This window comes from Typopeltis vanoorti, chromosome 19 (assembly GCF_054136105.1).
Source record: "Typopeltis vanoorti isolate ZY-2024b chromosome 19, IOZ_Tvanoo_1.0, whole genome shotgun sequence".
Classification (NCBI taxonomy): Eukaryota; Metazoa; Arthropoda; class Arachnida; order Uropygi; family Thelyphonidae; genus Typopeltis; species Typopeltis vanoorti.
Window position 1 is genome coordinate 43,205,502 of NC_143567.1, and position 22,758 is coordinate 43,228,259.

A 22,758-nucleotide genomic window follows, 5' to 3' on the forward strand; every position below is an offset into this window, starting at 1 on the left:
TTTGCATGTATATGTACTTAGTATTGTAGATAAGCTATTAATATTAATATTATTACATTGACTCATTTATAAGCAGAGGTTTCTCTACTTATTCATAGATGGCACCAAGTGTATCTAAGATAATGGATGTTGTGTTTTATGGTTAAGTTTTACGAGAAAATGTACTTAAATTATAAAAGAAAGAAAGAAAAAAAAAGAATTAATGGAAGGTAAAAAATGCAAAAGAACTGGGTTCGACTTTATCGGATGGGCTGCTCCATGCCGTCTATTCACAGGCGCGATCCCACTACTACACGACGCGGGAGCTTTTGCCTGCTGCGTTTCCGCCCTGAGCCGGTTCGCTCCTCCTTAGTCAACCTGGTGACCCTGGGCTCCCCCGAGGTCACCATATCGACGCCGTGCTTAGTGCGGACACCCGATCAACATAGGACGACAAGGAGCAGAGCTCCCAACCTCAAACCGTCCTCCAGTTCAGGCCTCCAAGTAGCTGGATTACAGGAGCACGCCGCCACTCCCAGCCGAAAGTAGTGTTCCAATTCAGACTTATAAGCCTTTCTGAGTTATTATCGTAACAACGTTTTTGTTTTCGATTAAACAGAAATATAAAGTTGGTGTTTCTTAATCACGTATTTTGTCAGCAATTTATTAATATTGCCATTTAAAAAATGTATGTGATACTACTACGAGTTTAGTAATAATTATAAAGTGACGTTTTCTGACGTCAGAAATTGCTATGGCGATACTAAGACTCTAAAGAGAAGGTACGCCTACTTTCCGCCAGAGTAGCACCTCGTTCGAGCCCTTGATATTTTTCGACTTTATAGCGAAATGGGAGGTTGTTCTGTTCCAAATTGTACAAACAGAGATTCTAAAGGACTCTATCGATTTCCAAGAAATCCGGATAGAACAGCAATATTGCTACAGAATTATTGTCGTGATGGATGGAAGGCAACAGATTGTTCTAGACTGTGTGAAGTGAGTATTGAATTGAGCATATAACGAGAATTATAAACCTAGTGATAAAATGAAATAATTTAATAATTATCCAATCGTTTAACTAATTCTAAAAAAAAATGAATGCGATTCGATTGTAATTGGAAACTTAAACACACGTGGTTTTTTATTATAGTATTTTTTTATAATAGGGAGCATTATTTAATTTTTAAATAATGCTCCCTATCAAAACTATCTGAAATGATTTCTGGACATCTTAATATCCTATTGATAAATATAATATAAAATGATATCTAATGTGATGTATATAACACGAGATATATGAAATGATATCAAACTAACTTTTTACATTATACAAAGAATAATAAACAGACTTAAAATGAAATGATATATATCAGTACATATTATATATGTCATATATGTCGTGATATATACTGAATAGTATAATGTGATATATATATGATATGATATTTATGTTTATTTATTTATCCGACCATACAAAACAGAAAAATCACAAAATATAAACATACATATCATATTAATAAAAAGAAACAAGTTCAAAGTAAATACAAAATAAATATGAAATTTAATACTTTCACAAACACTAAGGACTGAGAGAACATATTGTTTTAAGGATACTTGCGACATAAGACTGAATGATATAATCACGTAATCACAAGAAAGATATTTATTTAACCAAATATTTCGGTCTGGAAATAGCAGACCATCGTCGGTGGTATTACAAGAACAGTTTAAAAAATATACAAGCTAGAATACTCTAGCTTGTATATTTTTTAAACTGTTCTTGTAATACAACCGACGATGGTCTGCTATTTCCAGACCGAAATATTTGGTTAAATAAATATCTTTCTTGTGATTACGTGATTATATCATTCTGAGAGAACATAAACCAGCCACCACTTACAATGATATTCACAATTGATGTATCCAGTCAATTCATTTATATTGGTAATTTTCATTGAGCTAGCAGTACTTTTTCTCTGTATATCAGTATACTGTTTAACCATGTCTTATGTTTTGATTACATATACTCCTTTAATTTCAGAAATTACATAAAATGAAATATTCCCCAAATAAATCTTGAAATGTAACTTGTTGCTCTTGTTTAAAAATCAAAATGTTAGTCCATGTCCAGAAATAATACAATTTTTCAAGTAACAATATTCTATTTAGTTGAGAATATGATAAAACAAATTAAACAAAAGAAACTAAAATATATTTTTCTTTATTTAGGTTCATTTTGAAGAAAGCCAGTTTGAGATAATCTGAAGAAACTAAAGTCAAATGCCATTCCAACACTTTTTGATGATCCAAATTCTTCACTAAACCAGGCTATTTAACAACAACACAATGCCTTAAATAGTGATAGTTTCAATAGGGAAGAACCACACATAACAGAAACAAATAAAATAGTACCATCATGCACTCAACTTAATCGTACTGAAGCTCTACAAAAGAAAATTATCGAACAGCAGTTGGAAACAGTGAAACTAAAACTAGATTTAAAATCAGCCACCATGCAACTTGAAAGAATTAAGACATTTTTATCACCAGAACAGTTACAATCTTTACAACATGAGTCAGCAGGACATAAATGGTCTAATGAAGCTAACTGTCATATATATATAACATAGAAGTTTTATTAGATGGGGCCATGTTGTTTATTTAATATTAACCATATGGAATGTATATATTTATGTGTTTATGTTCTACATATTTTGTGAAAGAATCTTTGCTATAGTATTGTTGTATGTATTACTTAGAATTGTATATATATATAACATAGAAGTTTTATTACATGTATATATGTATAATGTGTATATAACTTAGAGGTTTATATATATATATATATTTATATAACTATCGTGTATATAACAGAAGTTTTATTATTATTAAACAAACACCATGTGGCCATGGTGTTTGTTTAATAATAATCATGTGGAATGTATATATATATATTTGTGATTATGTTCCAGATATTTTATGAAAGAATCTTTGCTATAGTATTGTTGTATTTATTACTTAGAAAATATGCACCCATTTCATACATAGTTATTACACTTGATTAAAAAAGTTTATCAAAGATGTTTTCCACATTGGGAGGGTGCTTTTAAAGTATGATAATTTTAGCAAAATCATCCATACATTTGCTGTTGATCCATGTCAGTTTTATATTGATTTTGTAATATTACATCTTTTTTTTTTTTGTTTGGTTTTGTATTGTAAGGCATGAAATTTAAATAATATAAGTGCAAAAGAAGGCAATTTGAACAGAAATTTATTGATAAATATTTACTTTTTTCAAATTCATATTGTAGTCTTTTGATTTTCTTAAAAGTAATGTGCAAAATTCCTTTATGCCAGCAATTATTTATAAAAAATGTTCCATGATTTTAAAAGGTGGTGAATTATTATAGAAAATAAAACTTTTCTCTCTAGAATAGATTTATTATTATTATTATTATTCCTGACACCTCCAAGGATTCCAAAGACTCATCGCGGGAGGACACCTACAACTTTCTCAACTGATACAACTGTCTCAACCACTACACCGAACCTCTACTATGGATCATCTCCATCAACGCCATCTACCACCCACCTCCACCACAATTGGTATTCTATGTCTGTAAATTGCGTGTGTTCTGAAGTGCCGATTTGTCTGTATGCAGGATGAAAAACCTGAGTTTCCAGGAGAAAAAACCCTGCTACCTCTGTATGAGATCGGCTAACTCACCTTCGATTGAAATCGTCCAGATAAAGATTCCCGTCGCGACGAGAATCGAACTTAGGCCTATTCCAATCGAAGGGCGCAATGTACCGCTGTTCTTCCAATTGCGCTACGGAAGCAATGATTTATGTTATTATGCTTAATAACAAAGTGCATTCAAATATTAAAGTTTTTTAACATATAAAATTTAATAAAACTTAAACAATCACCAAATAACTAAATATTTGTTCTTAAAGCATTTTTAGAGTTTTTATAACCAATTTTGCTAGATATGAAACTTGCTAATGAAAATTAGCCAGCAATTGGGAATTATTAATACTATTAAATAAAAAATAACTTCAATTTTTCCAAGAATTGTTTAAATAATGGTTTTTAATCAATAAAAACATCTCATAAATTATTCTTATTTTTTCATATATACAGTATTTTCTTTTTTCGTTAAGAGTTTATTTCTTAGCATAGAAGTTGTTTTAAATTGTTCAAGCATCCATCGTCTAATATCAGTTCCATATTTTAAAGTACGGATTTAGACAATGCAGAATTTCTAAAATTAATAACAGTATTTTATCAAAATCTCTAATATTTAATTATGCAATGAAAAAATATACATATAAAGCAGTACAACCAATAATAAAGGACATGGGAAGTCTTTTCTTTACGAATTCTATGCAAAATAAATGCTTATGAACATTATACAGCTACTTCTTTTTACTGATAAATGATATGAGCTTTAACCTACAAAACTAGAAGAAGAAGAATGGCACATGTAGGCATGCCTTCTATTTAGAGCAGTATTTTTCAACATTTTTTGGATCATGCCCCACTTCAACGTCTCAAAGATCTTGATGCCCCACCACAATGTCTCAAAGATTTTGATGCCAACCCCCTCTAGCATAATAGTCACCCAAGTTCTGAAAAAGTATAACATAAATATGTACATGTACATTTTCTAATTGCCTCCCAAAATATTCAAATTGCCCCACGTTGAGAAACACTGATTTAAAGCCTTAAGCCGACTAATAGAAATTCTTGATAGTATTAAATGCCTCATAGGAAAGAGTCACGCCTGTTGAATTGCTTTACTTCAAGTTAATTGCGTGTTTAGTTAATATGCTTTCGTGTAGAACGGAATGAATTTTTTTTTTTTTAAGTAAATGGGTTTAGTAGTATTCTCAGATACGTTTCAACAGCTATTTCATGTAAAAAAAAAGATGAGTCCACCTTGCTAATAATTATATTTGCATAAGCTCTCAGTTTATTGAACAACTATTTAGCATTTCACTGGTTAGAAAACATTACTACTAGCAGCCATCTGCTAATAGTTGGTGCTGTTTACTGCATTGTATTTCCTTAGCATGTTTTCAACTGTCTGATTTTGTATCAAAACAAAATCAAAAGTAGTAAGTGACTTTGTAAGTATTAACCATTATCATAACACTGTGAAAAGGAAAGAAAGTTACATCTGAAGTTAACCATACTTTTTTCATGTCTCCTTAGGTTTTCACTAAACTGATATGTAAAGTAAAGCAATCTCAAAGCAAAGTGAGCAGTTGCATTCCAACATCATGGAAGAGCTGAAGAAAGCCGTTTTCATGAATATAATATAAAATCTTCATGGTCTTGAAAGACCTGCCCAATAAGAAAAAGCTGTTGGTCATCAGATACCGAAGCTGATCCATAACAGAAAATAACATTTCCCAAACCTTTATTTTCAAGTGAAACCAAATAGATTACTATATTATTAAGGTGAAACTGGCTTCAAATGCATGCATTAATAACAGATTGTTGTATCTAATTTTTCTTGTCATGAACATCACAGTACTCCAGTATGTCTCATATGACCTGCATGATCATTATTCTTTAAAATATAATTACCTTTTAAGTCACAAAATAAGAAACTGTACTGATATATAATTACTATAATATAATATTAAAAAATTAACTTCTTACTTAATACAGTTAAAGGGAAAACATATTAAGTCAAGAACATAAAGTGGTCAGCTTTACATTTGACTTTATTAAAAGGGAAGGGGTAATAAATATTTGTTTTACAGGGCTTGCATCATGAAGTTAAAAGTTCCAAAAGTGACCGTGGACTCAGATGTTTCAGTACAAGTGCTTTGTATTGCGCTATTTAACCAAACTAATGATTATCATCAGAGATGAGAGACGATGGCAATCTGACTAGTGATCCCCTTCTCACAGACATTCAATTTTAGTTTTATTGCTTGTTTTACAGGCTTTTGCGAGTAGTGCTCTGCTGAATTGGCCATTATCCTTCTTTCAGTTTCTTCCAAAACTGTAACAAGGGCAAATGATGGTCAGCACACATTTACAGTTTAGTTCCAAACTTACAATTAATATTAGAATGAGAACCTAATTTAAACATTCATTAATCATTATTTATACAATGATTAAAAATTTACATATTTCAAACACAGTATATATACAAATAACAGCATTATAGATTTCTGCCTAGTCACTTTTGTTGGGGTGGAATAGTTGACTTTATTGCCAAAATAACTAAGATATGGTATATCTTCAGTTATATACATTCTATGACCTGTTTTGTGGAGAGAAAAACCTAGGTTTCTGAGAGGGAAAAATCTGACTACTCCATACAAGTTCAGGTAACTTACTTTCAGTTCAAAAGTACCAGTTTCTTAGCAGAACTAATAAAACAGCTGGTGGATAGACCAATGAAACCATAACCATACCTCAGTTAAATGACCAGCAAATCAATTTGTCAGACTGAATAATTGAAAGATCATTGTAAGTATAGTGGGTGTGTGCATTTATGAGAATCTTGCTCACTAAAGATTTTAATATAGCATATATAGCATATATTAATGCTGGGGTGGGCTAAGAGACACAAACTTCATGTTTGTGCTGTAGATAGAGACACAAACATGAAGTTTTTTTACAAGCTGCCAATAAGCCAAGTGTTGGTTTTACAGTGATGAAAATCATCTATCTGAAAACATTTGCAAACCTTCATGCCACAGTGGGATTTGAACCCCAAACCTATTGGCTGGAAAGTGGGATGACTGTCTCCACTAGATGAGCCAGGACAGCATAGATTCATGGGGGTATATTTTGTATCATCTGAGTAATGCATTATGAGACAACTTGTGTTAACAGTTTGTCAGATCTTGATGTTTAAAATTTGAAACTGCATATTTGGTTTGCCTACTTAGCAAACCAAATATGAGTCAAAAAATATATTTTTTGGCTCATCTTCCAATTAGTTAAACCAAAAGAATAACCCTTGGCTCATTGCCTGGAATTGATGTTTATGATAAGGAACTTAGTATTTTAATTTGAAAGTTGATCATGCTTATGTACATGAAGAGGACCTTTGGTTGGAAAGACTTGGGTTCAAATCCTGTTCAGAATATGAGGAACTTTTATAAAATCTTTTCAAGTGGAGATGAATTAGCTAATCTCATATGGGGATGGGCAGGATTTTTTCTCCTGGAAACTCAGGTTTTATCCTTTAAAACAGGCAAACTGACCAGAAGAAGAATACATGCAATTAACAGGCATAATATGCTGGCCCTAGGTTTTAGTTCAAAAAACTCAAACTCATTGAGAAGTGATCTTCCTTCATAAGAGTTCAGCCAATGTCAACTATTTTAATAGTTGCTGTCACCTCATAAGAGGTTAAAAGCCTTTTATGAAGTATGTGCAAAAACACACATAATCCTTCAGATATATTGAATATTACACAATGTGTATATTGCATGACTGAATGCATGTGCCACAAAAATTGCAGCGTATTATTATTTATCATACCGTTGAAACCATTTCACAGGTTTGAGCCTTTCAAACCCCCCTATACAAAGGGTATATGGGAATTTGAAAACATATATACAAAGTTTCTTGCTCTTGCAAGTTGTATTTATGGACAAGTGGAAAATTTGCCAGCATCCATCTTAAAGAACATAAATGTATCTGCTGTCACAATTATATGGAGCACTGGTGGCTTCAAAGTTCCATGTTTGGTCTCTAGAGCAAGATTTGTAGATTGCTTCATCATAAACTCACCTATAATGCTAATTTATAATAAGTTTACAGCCTTTCACAGGTGGGATTCCATAAAAAATATTATTCAGTCAATCACTTGACTGCATGCTAATATTAGCGACAGTTGTCTTTCATTATAGCAAACTACAAATTCAGTCATTATAACAAAATTACTAAAAAAAAAAGGTTTTATGGCAGAATTATGTCCACTGGATATTATTATTGTTATTACACCCTCCATGGAGTCAGCAGACTCATCATGGGAGGTTCATTCAACTGACAACATTTATCATATCAAATCTTAAAATCCTTAACACCCCTTGCATTAACAACACAACACATTCTGGTAATGCGTTCCATTCACTAACAATTCTCCATGTAAAAAAATGTACTCTTTACACCTCCTCTTCACCACACTTCCAGGGATGACCTCTGGTTTTTCCCCTCTTGTCTTCTACTCTTTTTATAATCTTGTCTGGATTAATCCAATAAAATCCTCTCACTAACTTATATGATTCCAAGTGACTAGGACAATATCACCTCATTCATCTTATCCACCAAGCTCTGCAATCCACATTTTTTCATTATTTCATTTCCAAAGTCCTGATATTGTCCTAGTCACTTGTCTCTGGACCCTCTCCAATGGCCACACCATATAACACTGAATGCCAGGTGACCAGATTTGAGCACAATAGTCCAACAGTGCTTTATACAGTGAAACAACCACTTCCTTATTCCTGTATGTTAGAGTGCTTATCATAGCAGCACTACGATGTGCAGCCTTTGCAACATTAGAAATATGTCCTTTAAACAGGACCGTTCCATGGGTTTGCGCTGCCTTGGTGAAAATTTTTGTGCCTCCCCATTCCACAAACAGTTCAGTGTATTATTTATTCCCTATTTTTTATGAACGTGTTCGATTATGCCGCCCGGGTCCTTTGCACCCCAGTACGGAATGGGCCTGCCTCTAAACTTCGGTCTTCTGTCAACCACCACTCCAAATTTTCTAATCTCATTCACTTCCTGCAGTATGGCACCATCGATATAGTACACAGCCTTATATTTCTGCACTCCAAAATGCAACACCTTGCACTTATTGATATTAAAACTGCAACTCCCACCCCTTTTTCCAAGTATAAAGTCTATTCAAATTTTCTGAAGGGAATTTACATCAGCAATGTTACATATAATTCTTCCCGACTTTGCATTAGCAAACAACTGAAGATCTCCAGTCAGTCCACATGATATATCATATACAAACAAGTTAAACAGCAGGGAACGCAAGAATAAAAAAAGGAGAGCAACCAGTGGTGTGCCCCAGGATTCTGGGGCACACCACTGGTTGCTCTGGAGGTGTGTGTGCGCGTGCATGCACGCGCACACACATGGTATCATTACTATATTAAATTTACATAGTAAATTTAATATAGTAATTTAAAAATGTACATGGTATCATTACTATATTAAAGGGATAACTATATGATGTGCTACATAAAATTTCCTGGACTGCCACATGCATATGGTTGATAGTACAACTCATGGATTACTTCAGTGTAAGTTAATCATAGGTGCCAACAATATAGCTTGAAGGATTTTCATGTAAGTATGGTTTAATTGCTCAACTGGTTACTATGTTCTGCAGTTTTCAAAATGAGTGATGTGAATGGACAAGTTGGCATCAACTTTTATTTTGGACATGATATAAAGGAAAGGGCACAGACTTGAGGGTGATTTCTGCAGACAGTTGCTGCTCTCACTATGTTTCAGATGTCTTGGTACTGTGCTGAGAAGGGCAACATTGGAAGAACTTATGTTCTCCAAACTATTCTTGAAGCTTTTGAAGGGTGAATCTTTCCTATTTTGCTATTTTTATTTTGTCTTATGCAGTGGGGGTCTACTTTCTCTCCTAGGTATTTGTCTCACTGAGTAGACTCAACCCACCTCCCCCAGAATGGGATGAAGTGGGACCAAAACCTCTGAGATATGTGGAAAGGGCCTCTGCAATCTCCTGCCACTTTTCTTTTTTTCTTGCAGTGGCTTCACTTCAAAATGCTAATACAGTTGTACCTTGTAATACATCTCATGCTGTATCATCAGTTGTGCAGAATAATCAGAGTTACGTTCAGGGCTTAGGCAGAGGGTCCTATAAAAACAAACTTCCAAAGAGCAGAGGGTCCTGTTTGAGAAATATATTAGTCTCCAAAAAGTCAGTGATATTGTGAATGAGGAATACAGAAGGTATGGGATCTTTGTATAGGCACATGGAAAGTACAGGGTCTACAGACTGGTGCTCTTGATATTGTCTATGATACTGAAAATACTTCAGGCAAGAGCCCTTCTTAGTTATAATTCCATTAATGACAGGATACTTTGTTAGACATGAGGCTCATCCTACCAATGTGTCAATTGTGCTAGTTTGTGCATCCCACAAATAGGCCTGATGAAGAGCATGAGGAATTCTGTGGAAACTTACAGACTGTTTTGGACTGCCTACCAAGAAGAGATATATTTTACATCTTAGGAGAATTTAATGCAAAAGTGGGAAAAAGTATGAGAGTTAGGCCTAAGTGTGGCATGTTTGGTCTGAGTGAAAGTAACATCCATGGTGAAAGACTGTTGGAATTTGCCCATGCTAACATTAGCTATTATCAATACCTGCTTCCAGAAACACCCACGACAGACCTATACTTGGACATCTAACATTGATAGGTCAAGATCTCAGAGTGATTATATCCTTGCTCGCCAACAGTGGAAGACAAGCATCTCTGATGTGCATACTTGTCCTGGAGCAAACTGTGATACTGATCATCAGTTTGTAAGAGCCAAAGTAACAGTAAGACTCTGAAACCTTCCAAGTCAGGTGCGTCCCACTAGACTGGATGTCAGAGTAATTCCTAGTGGGTTCACAGAAAAAACATCAACACATTTGGATAATCTTTTGGAGATTAGTCAGGAGAACTCACCTGAAATGCATTGGGAAGAAGTCAAGGTTATACTACAGGATACAGCCAAGAAGTATCTTGGCCTGGTTAGAAGACCAAGAGATCCATGAATATCAGATTCAACATTGCATCTAATCAAAAGAAGGCTGTAGGAGAAACAGACACAGTGACTGAAGAACATAAGAAATTACATAGAGAAGTCAGAAGAGCCATCAGGTAGGGTAAGGAAAATTTTTATACTAAGAAATGTGAAGAGATAGAGTTCCAGATGAGGAGGCACAATTATAAAAAGATGTTTCATTTAGTTCATGACCTAAAACACAAGTTTAAACCCAAATTGAATACCATCAAAGACAAGAATGGAGCAGTATAACAGAAGAACTGAAAATCAAAACCAGATGGAAAGAATACTGTGAGAAATTACAGCAGAGAGAAGAAGGAAAATTTGGAAGGACTCTCTCACCAGGAAAATTTCGATTTGGAACCTCCTCCGTTTGCGCATGAGGCTGAAAGAGCAGTTAAATAGTTTAATATCAATAAGGCCCTGGGTGCAGATGAAATCCTAGCAAAGTTAATTAAAGGCCACAGAGAATGAAAAGATTAGAGTGCTTCATAGATCATGGCCTAGACTGGAATTAGTTGGTTTTCATACCACTACACAAGAAGGAAGATATGGAGGATTGCAAGGACTATAGAACTATTAGTTTAATCTCTCATGCAAGCAATATTTTATTAAAGATCATTCTAAATGGGATTGAGGCCAAAGTTGAGGCAGAGATGCCTGAGGAACAAGCAGGGTTTTAGGAAAGGTAAGAGTACTAGAGATCAGATTCATTGCTTAGACAGATCATAGAAAAGCATAAAAATTTGGACTCCCTATGGTACTGTATTTCATAGACAACTCTAAAGCTCTTGACTTTGCACATGTGAAACTGTGAGAAGTAATGAAACTAATGAGTTTTACTCAACACACTATCAGGTCGATAACTAACTTGCACAGTGAACAAGAAACCATGGTAAGAACAGGTGTTGAATTAACTGATATGGTTCAGGTTGGCAAGAGAATTAGGCAAGGATGCCTACTTTCTCCTCACCTGTTTAGTATCTATGCTGAGGACATCATGCATGTAGCTTTGGATGAGCTTAAGACAAGAATTAGGACAGGTCACATATTGATCAGTAATCTGAAGTATGTTGATGATACAGTACTCCTTTGTAATGACAAGGAATCACTAGAATCAATAAGAACAGAGGACTTCAGCTCAATCCTAACAAGAGAAAGATTGTGGTTCCCAAAGGAAATACATACAGTGAAGCTCCTAAGAAACAAGTGTACCTCAATGGAGAAAGAATTGATGAAGTCAGCAAGTTCGAGTACCTGGGATCCATTATTAATGTGAAGATTTGCTGTTCAGAAGATGTCAGAAGAAGAGTAGCGGAATGACTAAAACAGGCAAAGACCTGCCTAAATCTGGAAGGATGAATCTATCTCCACAGGAACAAAGTTGAGGATTCTGATGTAGCTGTTTTTCCAACAGCAAATTCTGGATGAGTACTTGGAACCCAAAGAAGTCTGATAGGAAAATGATGGCTGCTTTGAGATGCGGTGTTATGGAAGGCTGTTGATAATATCATACACTGAAAGGCAGACAAATGGATGGGTGCTAGAAAGGATTGGTAGAATTTTAAAGCTCCTCCTTAAGGATATTAACAGAAGAAAGTTGAAATACTTTTGACACATTGAAAGGATGGAAGAAGGTCTTCTCAAAACTATTAGAAGGTAAAGTTCTTCGAAAAAAAGAAAGGGGTGGACCATCAATGAAATGGATGAATGGTGTGTCTGGAATGACTGATCTTCAGAGAGTTGAAGCATCCGGAAAAGCATATAATAGAACCACCTGGCAAGGACTGATGTGGCACATCATTGAGCATCTGAGTAATCATATAGCATCTCTTGATGTCCAACGAACAGATGGATGGAATCAATGCTTTATAATCATTTGTACTTTTATTTTGTTATTATCTGTCAATCATTTCTTGAGGTAATATACACAACTGTATTACGTGTATGTAATACAGTTATGTATCACATAATTATTACTATTACCATTATTACAGTACACCTCCAAGGAGTCCAAAGACTCAATGAGGGAGGACCCCCTACTCTACACCTTCACCACTCAATCCACTAATAGTAGCAAACGGCATTCATCTACACCAATGCCATCTACTGCCCACTACCACCACTAGCATTTTCACAGACAATCACAAACATCTATGCCCACGGCAGGATTTGAACCCCAGCCTGGGTTCCCCTGAGGTCACCATAACGATGCCTTGCTTGGTACGGATACCCGATCAACATAGGACGAAAAGGTGCAGAGCTCCCAACCTCAAACCATCCTCCAGTTCAGGCCTTGAAGTAGCTGGATTACAGGAGCAAGTTGCCACGCCCAGCCAAAAGAATTGGGTTCAACTTATTGAATGGGCTGCTCCATGTTGTCCCAGCCATTATATAATGTAATGATCCAATTATATAATGCATAAATGGGTAAATTATTATTATTATTATTATTATTATTATTATAAAAAAACCTCCATGGAGTCAAAGACTCATTGTTGGAGGTCCACGAGTATAAATACATAAAGAAATATTTTAAAAAAAATCAGCTAACGCCTTTTTATTCCCGTATATATAGGGAGTAGGCGAGGCCGTTTTTAGCCCTATTTAACTTTTGGAGACTGAGTAGGCAGTTCAATCTCCACTAATACCCAATCAGAGATAGCTGGCCCAAGGCTATCACTAGTTAAGTGGCATGCAGTGAAGAGAGACGACTCTACAGGTGCCGCCATCTCGCGGTTCCTAACCATATGGTTAGGGACTAAAGAGACCGTAAAGTATCCTCAGCAAGGGTTTAAATTTTATTCCTTCTCCAAAATCTATCCCAAGAGAATCACTCCTCACCAAGAGAGAAAAGGCTGTTTCCTTCCTCCCTTCACAAGATGCAAAACTTCTCCGTATTGAATCCATCTTTATCATTAACAATGCCAAACCACCCACAAATAACATCACTTCTTAGGAACGACAAGCTTTTAAGAGTTTTAAAAATAACAGAAATATACTTATCCTTCCCGTAGATAGAGGCAATTTCGTCCCATTGTTGAAGGCATTGCCACAGTTGTGCTTAACTTTGAAGATTATAAAAATAAGATGCTTGAATTACTAAAGAGTGATGCTTACTCAATTCTTGAGAGAGATCCACTCATGAACTTCAAAATCGTACCAACAGTTTATTAAAAACAACTTCTGAACTGTCTAGAAACATTAGCCTTTCTCTTCGCTCTCTCCATCCGCTCATGCCACGCATATATGGAGTTCCCAAGATCCACAAGGAAAATACCCCACTTCGTCCCATTGTTGAAGGCATTGATTCACCAACATCAAACCTTTCAAAATATCTCGCAAAATACCTTAAATGTTTTTCTGGCAAGTTTTTGTCTTTTATTAACAACTCTACGGATTTTGTATCATACATTAAAGATATTACTGTTCAAGAAAATGACATCATGGCTAGCTTTGACATAGTATCCTTGTTTACAAATGTTCCTACAGACGAAGTCCTGACTACTCAAAGATAAGTTATCTAAAAAAATGTTAGCCTTACTTACTCATTGCATCAAGTCTGGATACTTTAGATTTCAGGACACCATATACAAGCAAAATCATGGTCTAGCAATGGGTATTCCTTTATCTCCTGTACTTGCCAACATTTATCTGGAAGATTTTGAAGTTAAAGCCATCTCTTCCTATTCTTTAGCACCTAGAATTTGAAAACGATATGTGGACGATATTTTCCTCATTTAGAGCCATGGACATGATTCTCTCCTGGGTTTCCTTGAACATCTTAATAGTCAACACCCAAATATCTAATTCATGACTGAGTTTGAAACTAATGGTTCCCTGCCTTTCCTGAACGTGAACCTGACCCGTTCTTCTGAAAAACTTAAAATTTCGATGTACAGAAAACTTACACACACCAATAGATATCTCCATAGTCAGTCCCATCATATCCCTCCTCAGAAACTTGGAATTATTTCTACTTTAGGACATAGAGGTCGCTCTCTTCTTGACGACCCAGATGAACTTCAAAAAAAAAATCAATTTTCTTAGATCTACTTTCAGACTGAATGATTAATCTCAAAAAGGTACCTTTTTAATCCTCCTAGTCGCCATACTAAAGAAATGAATAATGTTAAAGGCAATATATCTATACGATACATAAGCTCAGTCTCTCAAAAATTAGCCAAGGTTCTCAAAAAATATAACATTAGAATTTTATTCACTCCGCTTCCCAAGATTCGCTCTCTAGTGAGCCGTCCAAAGCCTAGCCATCCCAATCTAAAATATCCCAGTGTATACAAGATATGGTATGACTGAGACATTCCTTACTTTGGCCAGACGGATAAGTCTATTGAATTGCGTACGGAGGAGCACAGGAAGGACAGCACTTACAAGAGAACACGTGCCAGTGCTTTATTCAGCCATATCCTTTTTTTTCTGCCAATTCTGATGATCAAAACCATACTCATACAATCCTTTGGGATAGATCTAACAACATTTTTCGTTGCCATGACGAATTGGAGAGAAAAATTGTTCAATCTAGAGAAATCATCCTCAGCCCTGTACATTTAAATAATAATTTAAGCTACAACCTCCCAGACTGTCATTCTACTGTGATCACATACTGGCGCTCACGAGATGCTATACGCACGCACTCACCAAACAATGTGGCCAACGAAGGAACAGCTTTGAATACAACGTTTTCACGTTAAATATGTATAGTGACTTTCCTGCGCTGTTCACAGCTTTTTATCTTCAATGTTTAATGTTTTTTTCTTTTCTTATATGAAAACACCTGAAGAAGGCTGTAAAAAGCCGAAACTAGTCATGTGATACCATTAAACCTTTTTCCTTTACTCTCGGTTTATGTCATTCAATTTTTTTAAAAAATATGTTTTGTGGCGCCATCTGGTATTTAATAATAAGAATTCCTTAGAAGTCGAAACCTTAACACTACCGAGGCAACTGAATCATTTTATTTATTAGTTATGCTATTAAAAAATAAAATAAAAAGAGTGCTTCCAGTTGGTGAAGAGCAAGTAAAATTTCTTGAATGCCATTCATAAATACCTCATTGTGTTAGTATTGTTTTATTTATGATATCACAGCAAAATACTTCTAATAATAAATCGCATTCACTAAATGCTCCAAAAAATATTCTGACTCCTTCAGTCCACAGAAATAAATAATTCTCTCTCTCTCTCTCATATGTTAAACACTGAAAATTTCTATCATAAAAATGTTATTCGTTTCTTTAACATTAATAAAAATAAAATTCCTTTATTGTGATGTTTTCTTTCCCATTAACTGAAATCAACTATGTCCAGAAGATGGCGCTGTTCCAAAAGTTTCGCTGCAAAAACATGCAGATAATAATGTTTCATGTGTATTATTTATTGCAATGTTAAAATAAAAATAAAATTCCTTTATAGGAATTTTAGTTTATTTTTTTAGTTTATTTTCTTATTATTGGCGTTATAAGCGTCGTTTTTCTTATCATATAATAACACTGATATACAGTATAAGCTGCTCGTGAGTTCTACAATAACCAAAACATTTTGCAAATACAGCACTTCAACAGTTATTGTCATGTTTTCTTTCCTATTAACTGAAATCAACTATGTCCAGAAGATGGCGCTGTTCCAAAAGTTTCGCTGAATAGCAAAAACATGCAGATAATAATGTTTCATGTGTATTATTTATTGCAATGTTTATTAGACTGCATTCCGCGGAAACTTATAGGAATTCCCTGGAGCATAGAGACATTAATAATTTGTCCTAGAAATACATGAGCAAAATGCATCGTACCGTATAACGAATCACGTGTTTGTAGTGGCATAAATTGGAAGAATATGATGCTCCTCACTGTGACCTGGTAAAAAGGCTGCGAGAAGGGAACTGACAGACTTTGAAAGAGGCATTGTGATAGGATGCCATGCAGGCCTATCTGTTCGGCAACTTGTTGACAAATTGGGCCATCTCAGGTAAAAAATCAGTGATACCATACTGAGATGGAAGTGCAGGGATTCAACTGCAAGTGCTATCCACAGTCACCATACTACCGAACGTAAACGTACGGTGCCACGATGGATAATATGTAAAAACTGCTATTCGTTGCCGATACAGTACATTGAATCCGGAGTTCTGGGCATCGACTGGAACACGATTCTGCACAGAAGCATTCAGAATCGAGGCAAACAACATGAGTTTCCATGATAAGACCGCAATATGCAAATCCCATATTACCCGAACCAACAAGCACTGTCGTCTTTAGTGGTACAAAAAGGCGTGTACAGTGGGATGCAGAAACATGAAAAGCTGTGTTATGGAGCGATGAATCATGCTACACCCTCTACTGAGCAGAGGGATGGATGTCTGTGGGAAAAGGATGCTTTGTGAACGTCTCTTACCAGAGTTTGTATTCCCCAACTGTGAAATTCTGAGGTAACTGTGTAATGTATGGTCCTATTTTTCCTGGTTTGGCCTCGGATCTCTGTTTGTAGCGCCATGAACATTGTGAGAGATATCTGAACATTCTGGACAATGCAATGCTTCGTACTTTGTGGCGTTTCTCCGAAAATAACTATTGTCTTGCTGACCAATGCACTGTCATAAAGCTACTACTGTAACTGCAGTTTGTCACATGAACGTACCACACGTGAGTGGTGGCCTCCAGAGGGCGCTGATCTCAACCCTATTGAACATATGTGAACTGGAGGGTCAGGTGAAGTCATGAGACGTCTACCCTACAATAGTTCCAGTACTCATTACATGCCTACAAGGAGAATGATCCAAAATTTCTATTAATCGCAATCATACGCTTGTGGAAAGTATGCCTCGTAGAATTACTGCAGTCGTCGCAACGAAAGGAGGTCCTACATCTTATTAAGGCGTGCGCTATCTTTGTTATTTGTACCTCACATTATGGTGTCCGTTGACTTTTTTCCAAGCAGTAATCTTTTATAGTTTAATTTTTTGCTTGATTGAAGCAGAACTTGCTTACTCCTGTCCTTTGAATTCTGTTACTTCTTGACTGAGCAGAACTCGCAATGGACATAGCATTTTCAGTGTGATTTGAATAGGCTAGAAGTGCGATAATGGCTCTCAATTCAATGTTAGTAAGTGCTAAGTTATGCATTTTGGCATGATGCGATATTCAACAACATATTATTTTGGTAGGATTATGATTGGAGTAGCTGACGAGGCCAACGATCTTGGAGTTATGGTGGATATAAAGTTGTACTTCGAAGATTGCACGACAAAAATTGCAAATACAATTCAGAGGATAATTACGATGTTGAAATGAACATTATCATACAAGGATGTGAACGTCATTTTGTCTCTTTACAAGGTCTTGATACTACTGTGCATGGCCTATGCGCAGGGCCTCTTTATCCATTGGGCTAATGGACCATTCATCCATATATGTATTAAATAATACATGTAATTAATTATATGTATTATTTAATTATTGCTCAATACAGGCGCCAAATTATTTTAGCCCAGGGGCGCTCAAACTTGTTAAGACACCACTGCCTATGCGTAGATTTGGTCTCCTGGGTTCCAAACGGATAATAAAAAGCTGCAAAGAAGAGTCACAAAGATGATATGGGGATTATGTAATGTAGATTACGACGGAATAGATTGAGAGTATGTGACTGCAGACACTGGTAGACAGGCGGAAGAGTGGTGTATGACCAGGGCCGTCTTAACAAGTTTGAGCGCTCTGTGCTAAAAAAAAAATATTTTAAAAAAAAAAATAAATAAATAAAAAATTGGCGCCTTAATCATATTGGATTGAGCAATAATTAAATAATGAATATAATTAATTAAATAACTTTCATTGCAAAAAAAATTATTTTAAAATGTATTGACATTGCACATTTTTATTTAATTCAACAATATTTATAATATAATAAAAGTAGTTTATTTGTGTTTATAAACATACATACAATAGAAAAAAGCTTAAAAAATTATCATTTAAATTTTTTTAAACACTCTTTTCTTAAGCACCCTTGGATCAATGGCGCCCCTGGGCTATAGCCCATTTAGTGCGATGGATAAGGAGGCCCTGGATATGACAGAGATCTGTAAACCTTTGGCATACTCGTATACAGTGGCGGATTAAGGACAGTTGGGGCCCCTAGGCAAATTATATTTGGGGGCTCCAAAAAAAAAAAAATAATAATAATAAAGAATTTTAAAAATATAAAAGTTAGGTGGCAAATAAATGAAATTTTGTACTTTTGAATTTTTTGAACTTCTGGATTTTTCTGCCTGTTAAAGAGTTAAAGGATGATAAATAATAAAACTTTTTATTTTATTTTTTATTTTTTATCAGTTTTTTTTTACAGTTTTACAATTTTTTTTTTACTTGCACTACACTCAAATAATGAAAACACTAAAAAGCTATTTTTGAAACAAACACCTCACTCCTACACGATTCAATAACAAATGAAGTTAAGGAGCAACCAGGCGAAACTTCCTATCTCGGCAACGCAATCAGTTTTCGTGACCTCGAAGCTGCCAACAGCGTCGTGCGCCGACATTAGTAATGCGGTTTAATTTAAAGTATAGATAGCGCGCGCTGTTCGAAATACAAAATACGAAGCTTGTCAACTAGCGACGACATTTGTATTGCGGCAATTATTTAAAGCGTAGATAGTGCGCGCTGCTGAAAATGCGTATTAAATCGTAATAATTCATTTGAAAAAATTTTCGCTTAAAATAATGAAGATTTTTATGATGGTTACTGAAAACATTAATCTATTTTAAATCACTATAGGAAAATGTCTTGGCTTGTGGGGGGGCCCAAAGCCTGAGGCCCCTAGGCACGTGCCTCATTGCCTCAATGGGTAATCCACCACTGCTTGTATATGTTGTGCTGACTCCTTAATCCCAGTTACAAGGCAAAACCATCTATCTTTAATCATTGACTGTTCATCTAAGTCAGAAATCTTCAATATTCATGTAACTCATTTGCATATTCAGATGAAATTTTAGACTGCTTGAGTGGCGCACAGTCATCAAAGTTTTGTACTTTAGTGCCTTCAACTATCCTCGCATTAGAAATCCTGGCTCGTATTCGAGATAATACTAAACAATGATCGGGGATCGATGTTAGCACCTCTATATGTTCTTACCTCCATCAGGTCGGAAACATGTCTCTTGTCAATTAGGACATGGTCTATCTGGTTAAAATATAATTTACCTGGTGAGCTCCAAGTAATTAGATGTATATATATCATGTTTGAACAAAGTGGATCCTATTACCATATTTCTAGAGGCAGCAAAGTTCATAAGTCGTTCTCCGTTATCATTAGGGACATTCATACCCATAATAGGACAGTATTCATTTTCATTTCCTCTTTGTGCATTTACATCTCCAATGATGATTTTTATATCATGTCTTGGACATTTATCGTATAACTTGGCCAGAACATCATAAAAACTATCTTTTTCTTCAGTAGGTGGGTGCTGCATATTAATGATACTATAGTTAAAAAAATGTTTTCCTTTCATTCTTAACTAGCAAAGTCTTTTACTTATTGCCTTGAAGTTTTAAACAAGGTCTTTAAGCCTCTTATTAATAATAAAGGCTTCTGCTAACCTGTGTTCCTTTTTTGGTAATTATAAAAAATATTGTACAGTCCTTTTTTCTCGATAATACGTTTTCGTCTTTTTTCCTGTAAACAGATAATGTCTATATTATAGGATTTAAGTTCATCAAGAAGCATCATCAAACCTTTTTGTCTATACAATGATAAAACATTCCAAGTTCCAATAATCATATCCCTAATTCGTTTAGCAGGTCATTGTCCTTTAATCAGTCCTGCTTTTACTTCTTTGGATTTCTTAACGAGGTTTCTTTAAGTGATGGAGTTGTCAGCAACCCCCCACCTGGAGGACTAAGCCTCCATATTTATGATCCCTAGGTGTTCATTTGATGCCTTTTACGATAGGTATGAACTCACGGTGGGATTATTCTAATTCTCGGTCACCATACGGGGGTTAAATGGGCTGTCAGCGTGGCTGTAGGTGCCAGGGAAGTGGAACCCCTGGCACCTACAGGGATTCCGCTTTCGGGTTTTCAAAATTCGAGTCATCAGAATTCAATGAGAACCGGCCTACCAGTCCGAAACAAGGGGGGGGGGCGAATTGAGAAACGGTTGTTATGGATAGACTTCAGTTATTAATTTATTTAGAATTTAAAGGCTAGTGTATATTGTTCATGTTTAAGGATTTTATCAACTATGCTTGCTTTCGTTGAATTTCTTATATTTATTCTAATCATGGAAAATATTCATTCAACTCTGATTTTTTTTTCCATTAGTAGAAATGCATTAAAATATGTGGATGATCGCGTAGCTCGATTAAGATCACTTTTCTTTAAAATAAAATTTACAATTTTTTTTTAAAGTGATTATTATCTTTTTTGTTCATTTTCTTTCTTTTTAATAGAAAAATAAAAGTTTTTTTTTCTTGTTATTAACTTTGTACTTTATCTACTTTATACCAGTACGCTGCTATTATTTTTATTAAGAAATGCAAATACAGGAAAGCTTCAACAAGCATAAACCTAAATACAGAAATACTATGGTCGCACTTAATATTCAATCATCATTGAATTTTGCTTCGTACACTTGTACACGTTAATTAAAATGTTCGGATGAACACAGTCTGATTAAGCTCAATTTTTTAAGAGAAAATTAACAAAAAGGAATGGTATTTTGAGAAAATCTTGCCCACCGTCCTAATGTACTATAGATTTACAATCCTTTGTGGGTGGAAGTCACATTAAAAAAATAAATTAAAAAAAAAAAACAATTCCCAAAGAAAAAGATGTCACCATTTATCCAATACAGATTTGTATTGGATAAATAAACTTCCAATAATGTATGAGATCGGTTAGCGCATATTTCAATTGAGATGTTCATGCATCGTCGAGTGGGATTTGAATCTAAATCTTACAAACCAGAGGGGGAAATGTTGCTACACCCTCACAACAGAGTTACGAAGGCATACGTGTCAATACTGTGATAGTATTAAAGAAAATGAAAATTGTATTCTGCTAAGACTAGAAGGTACTTCTCTAAATAGGCTTAATAGTTTACCATGAACAAGAATTTTGTAAAGAAGCAGGGGGGGGGGGAGCTTGTTTGTTCATCAACGTACAAACTTTGGCTAAGAAATAGAGGAAATTATAGAATTATTGTGTTAACTCTGTTAGTTTGCCTTTGTTGGTGTTAAAAAAAAATGATATTTTCTCGCCTTGATTAAGTATTCAGCAAAGAATTTTTAAAGCTATTCTTTTAAAATAAATAATAAGTTAATCCGTTAACGCTTATTCCCCAAAAGGAGTAAGGCCGTTTTAGCCTACCTAACTTTTTTTTGGAGACTAAGTCTCGATCCTTAGTCAATCAGAGATAACATGCCCAAATTATGAATGATTGTAAAACGGCATATGGTGCAGAGAGTATGTAGTATAACTGTTGCTAACTCCTGCTTCCTAACACTAACGCAATATAATATTGTTTGAAATATTGTGAGACATAGGGTGAATTTTCTTGAGTTGCGGGATTGAAAAACAACTGAGAGAGAAAACTATACATGCCCACATGAGAGATCGACTTACTAGAAAACCAGTTGAAGAAAGACAGAAAGAAAGTTAACAGTTCCTCTAGTCAGTGACTGGAATCAAACTTACAATCGTCTTTCTTTGGATGTCATGGAGTTATGGATGCAAATATTATTTCTACAGAGTGGCCTTAAAAAACAGCAACTGCTCAGGTTCAATGCACCTTCAAACATAACCTATTAAGTGACGAGTGGTTATATATTTCATTAGTGCTTTCACCCTTCAGAATTGAAATGCTACACATCCCTGCTTTGAACTAACTGAACCATGAAAGTAATCAAATAAATACTACTAGCGCCACATATATGAAGAGTTCTCCCACACACAT

The 22,758-nt window shown here is 35.1% G+C and overlaps 1 protein-coding gene, 1 long non-coding RNA gene and 1 other non-coding gene across 3 annotated transcripts in view; 1 reads left to right on the plus strand and 2 right to left on the minus strand.

Annotated features, from left to right (window-relative positions):
* Positions 1-221: 221 nt before the first annotated feature.
* On the minus strand, positions 222-519 carry LOC150096046 (signal recognition particle RNA). The gene has a single exon (XR_016549994.1).
* Positions 520-801: 282 nt separating this feature from the next.
* On the plus strand, positions 802-2,782 carry LOC150096047 (uncharacterized). The gene is made up of 2 exons (XM_090409455.1): positions 802-975; positions 2,209-2,782. Exons 1-2 carry the CDS (start codon positions 829-831, stop codon positions 2,242-2,244), a joined length of 183 nt encoding a protein of 60 aa, XP_090265581.1. The 5' UTR covers positions 802-828; the 3' UTR covers positions 2,245-2,782.
* A 137-nt stretch (positions 2,783-2,919) lies between these two features.
* The window catches only part of LOC150096048 (uncharacterized), a 209,951-nt gene continuing 190,112 nt past the window's right edge, over positions 2,920-22,758 (minus strand). Inside the window, exon 5 of the long non-coding RNA XR_016549883.1 lies at positions 2,920-6,002. This is a non-coding gene — a long non-coding RNA (uncharacterized LOC150096048). The remainder of the gene's footprint in view (positions 6,003-22,758) is intronic.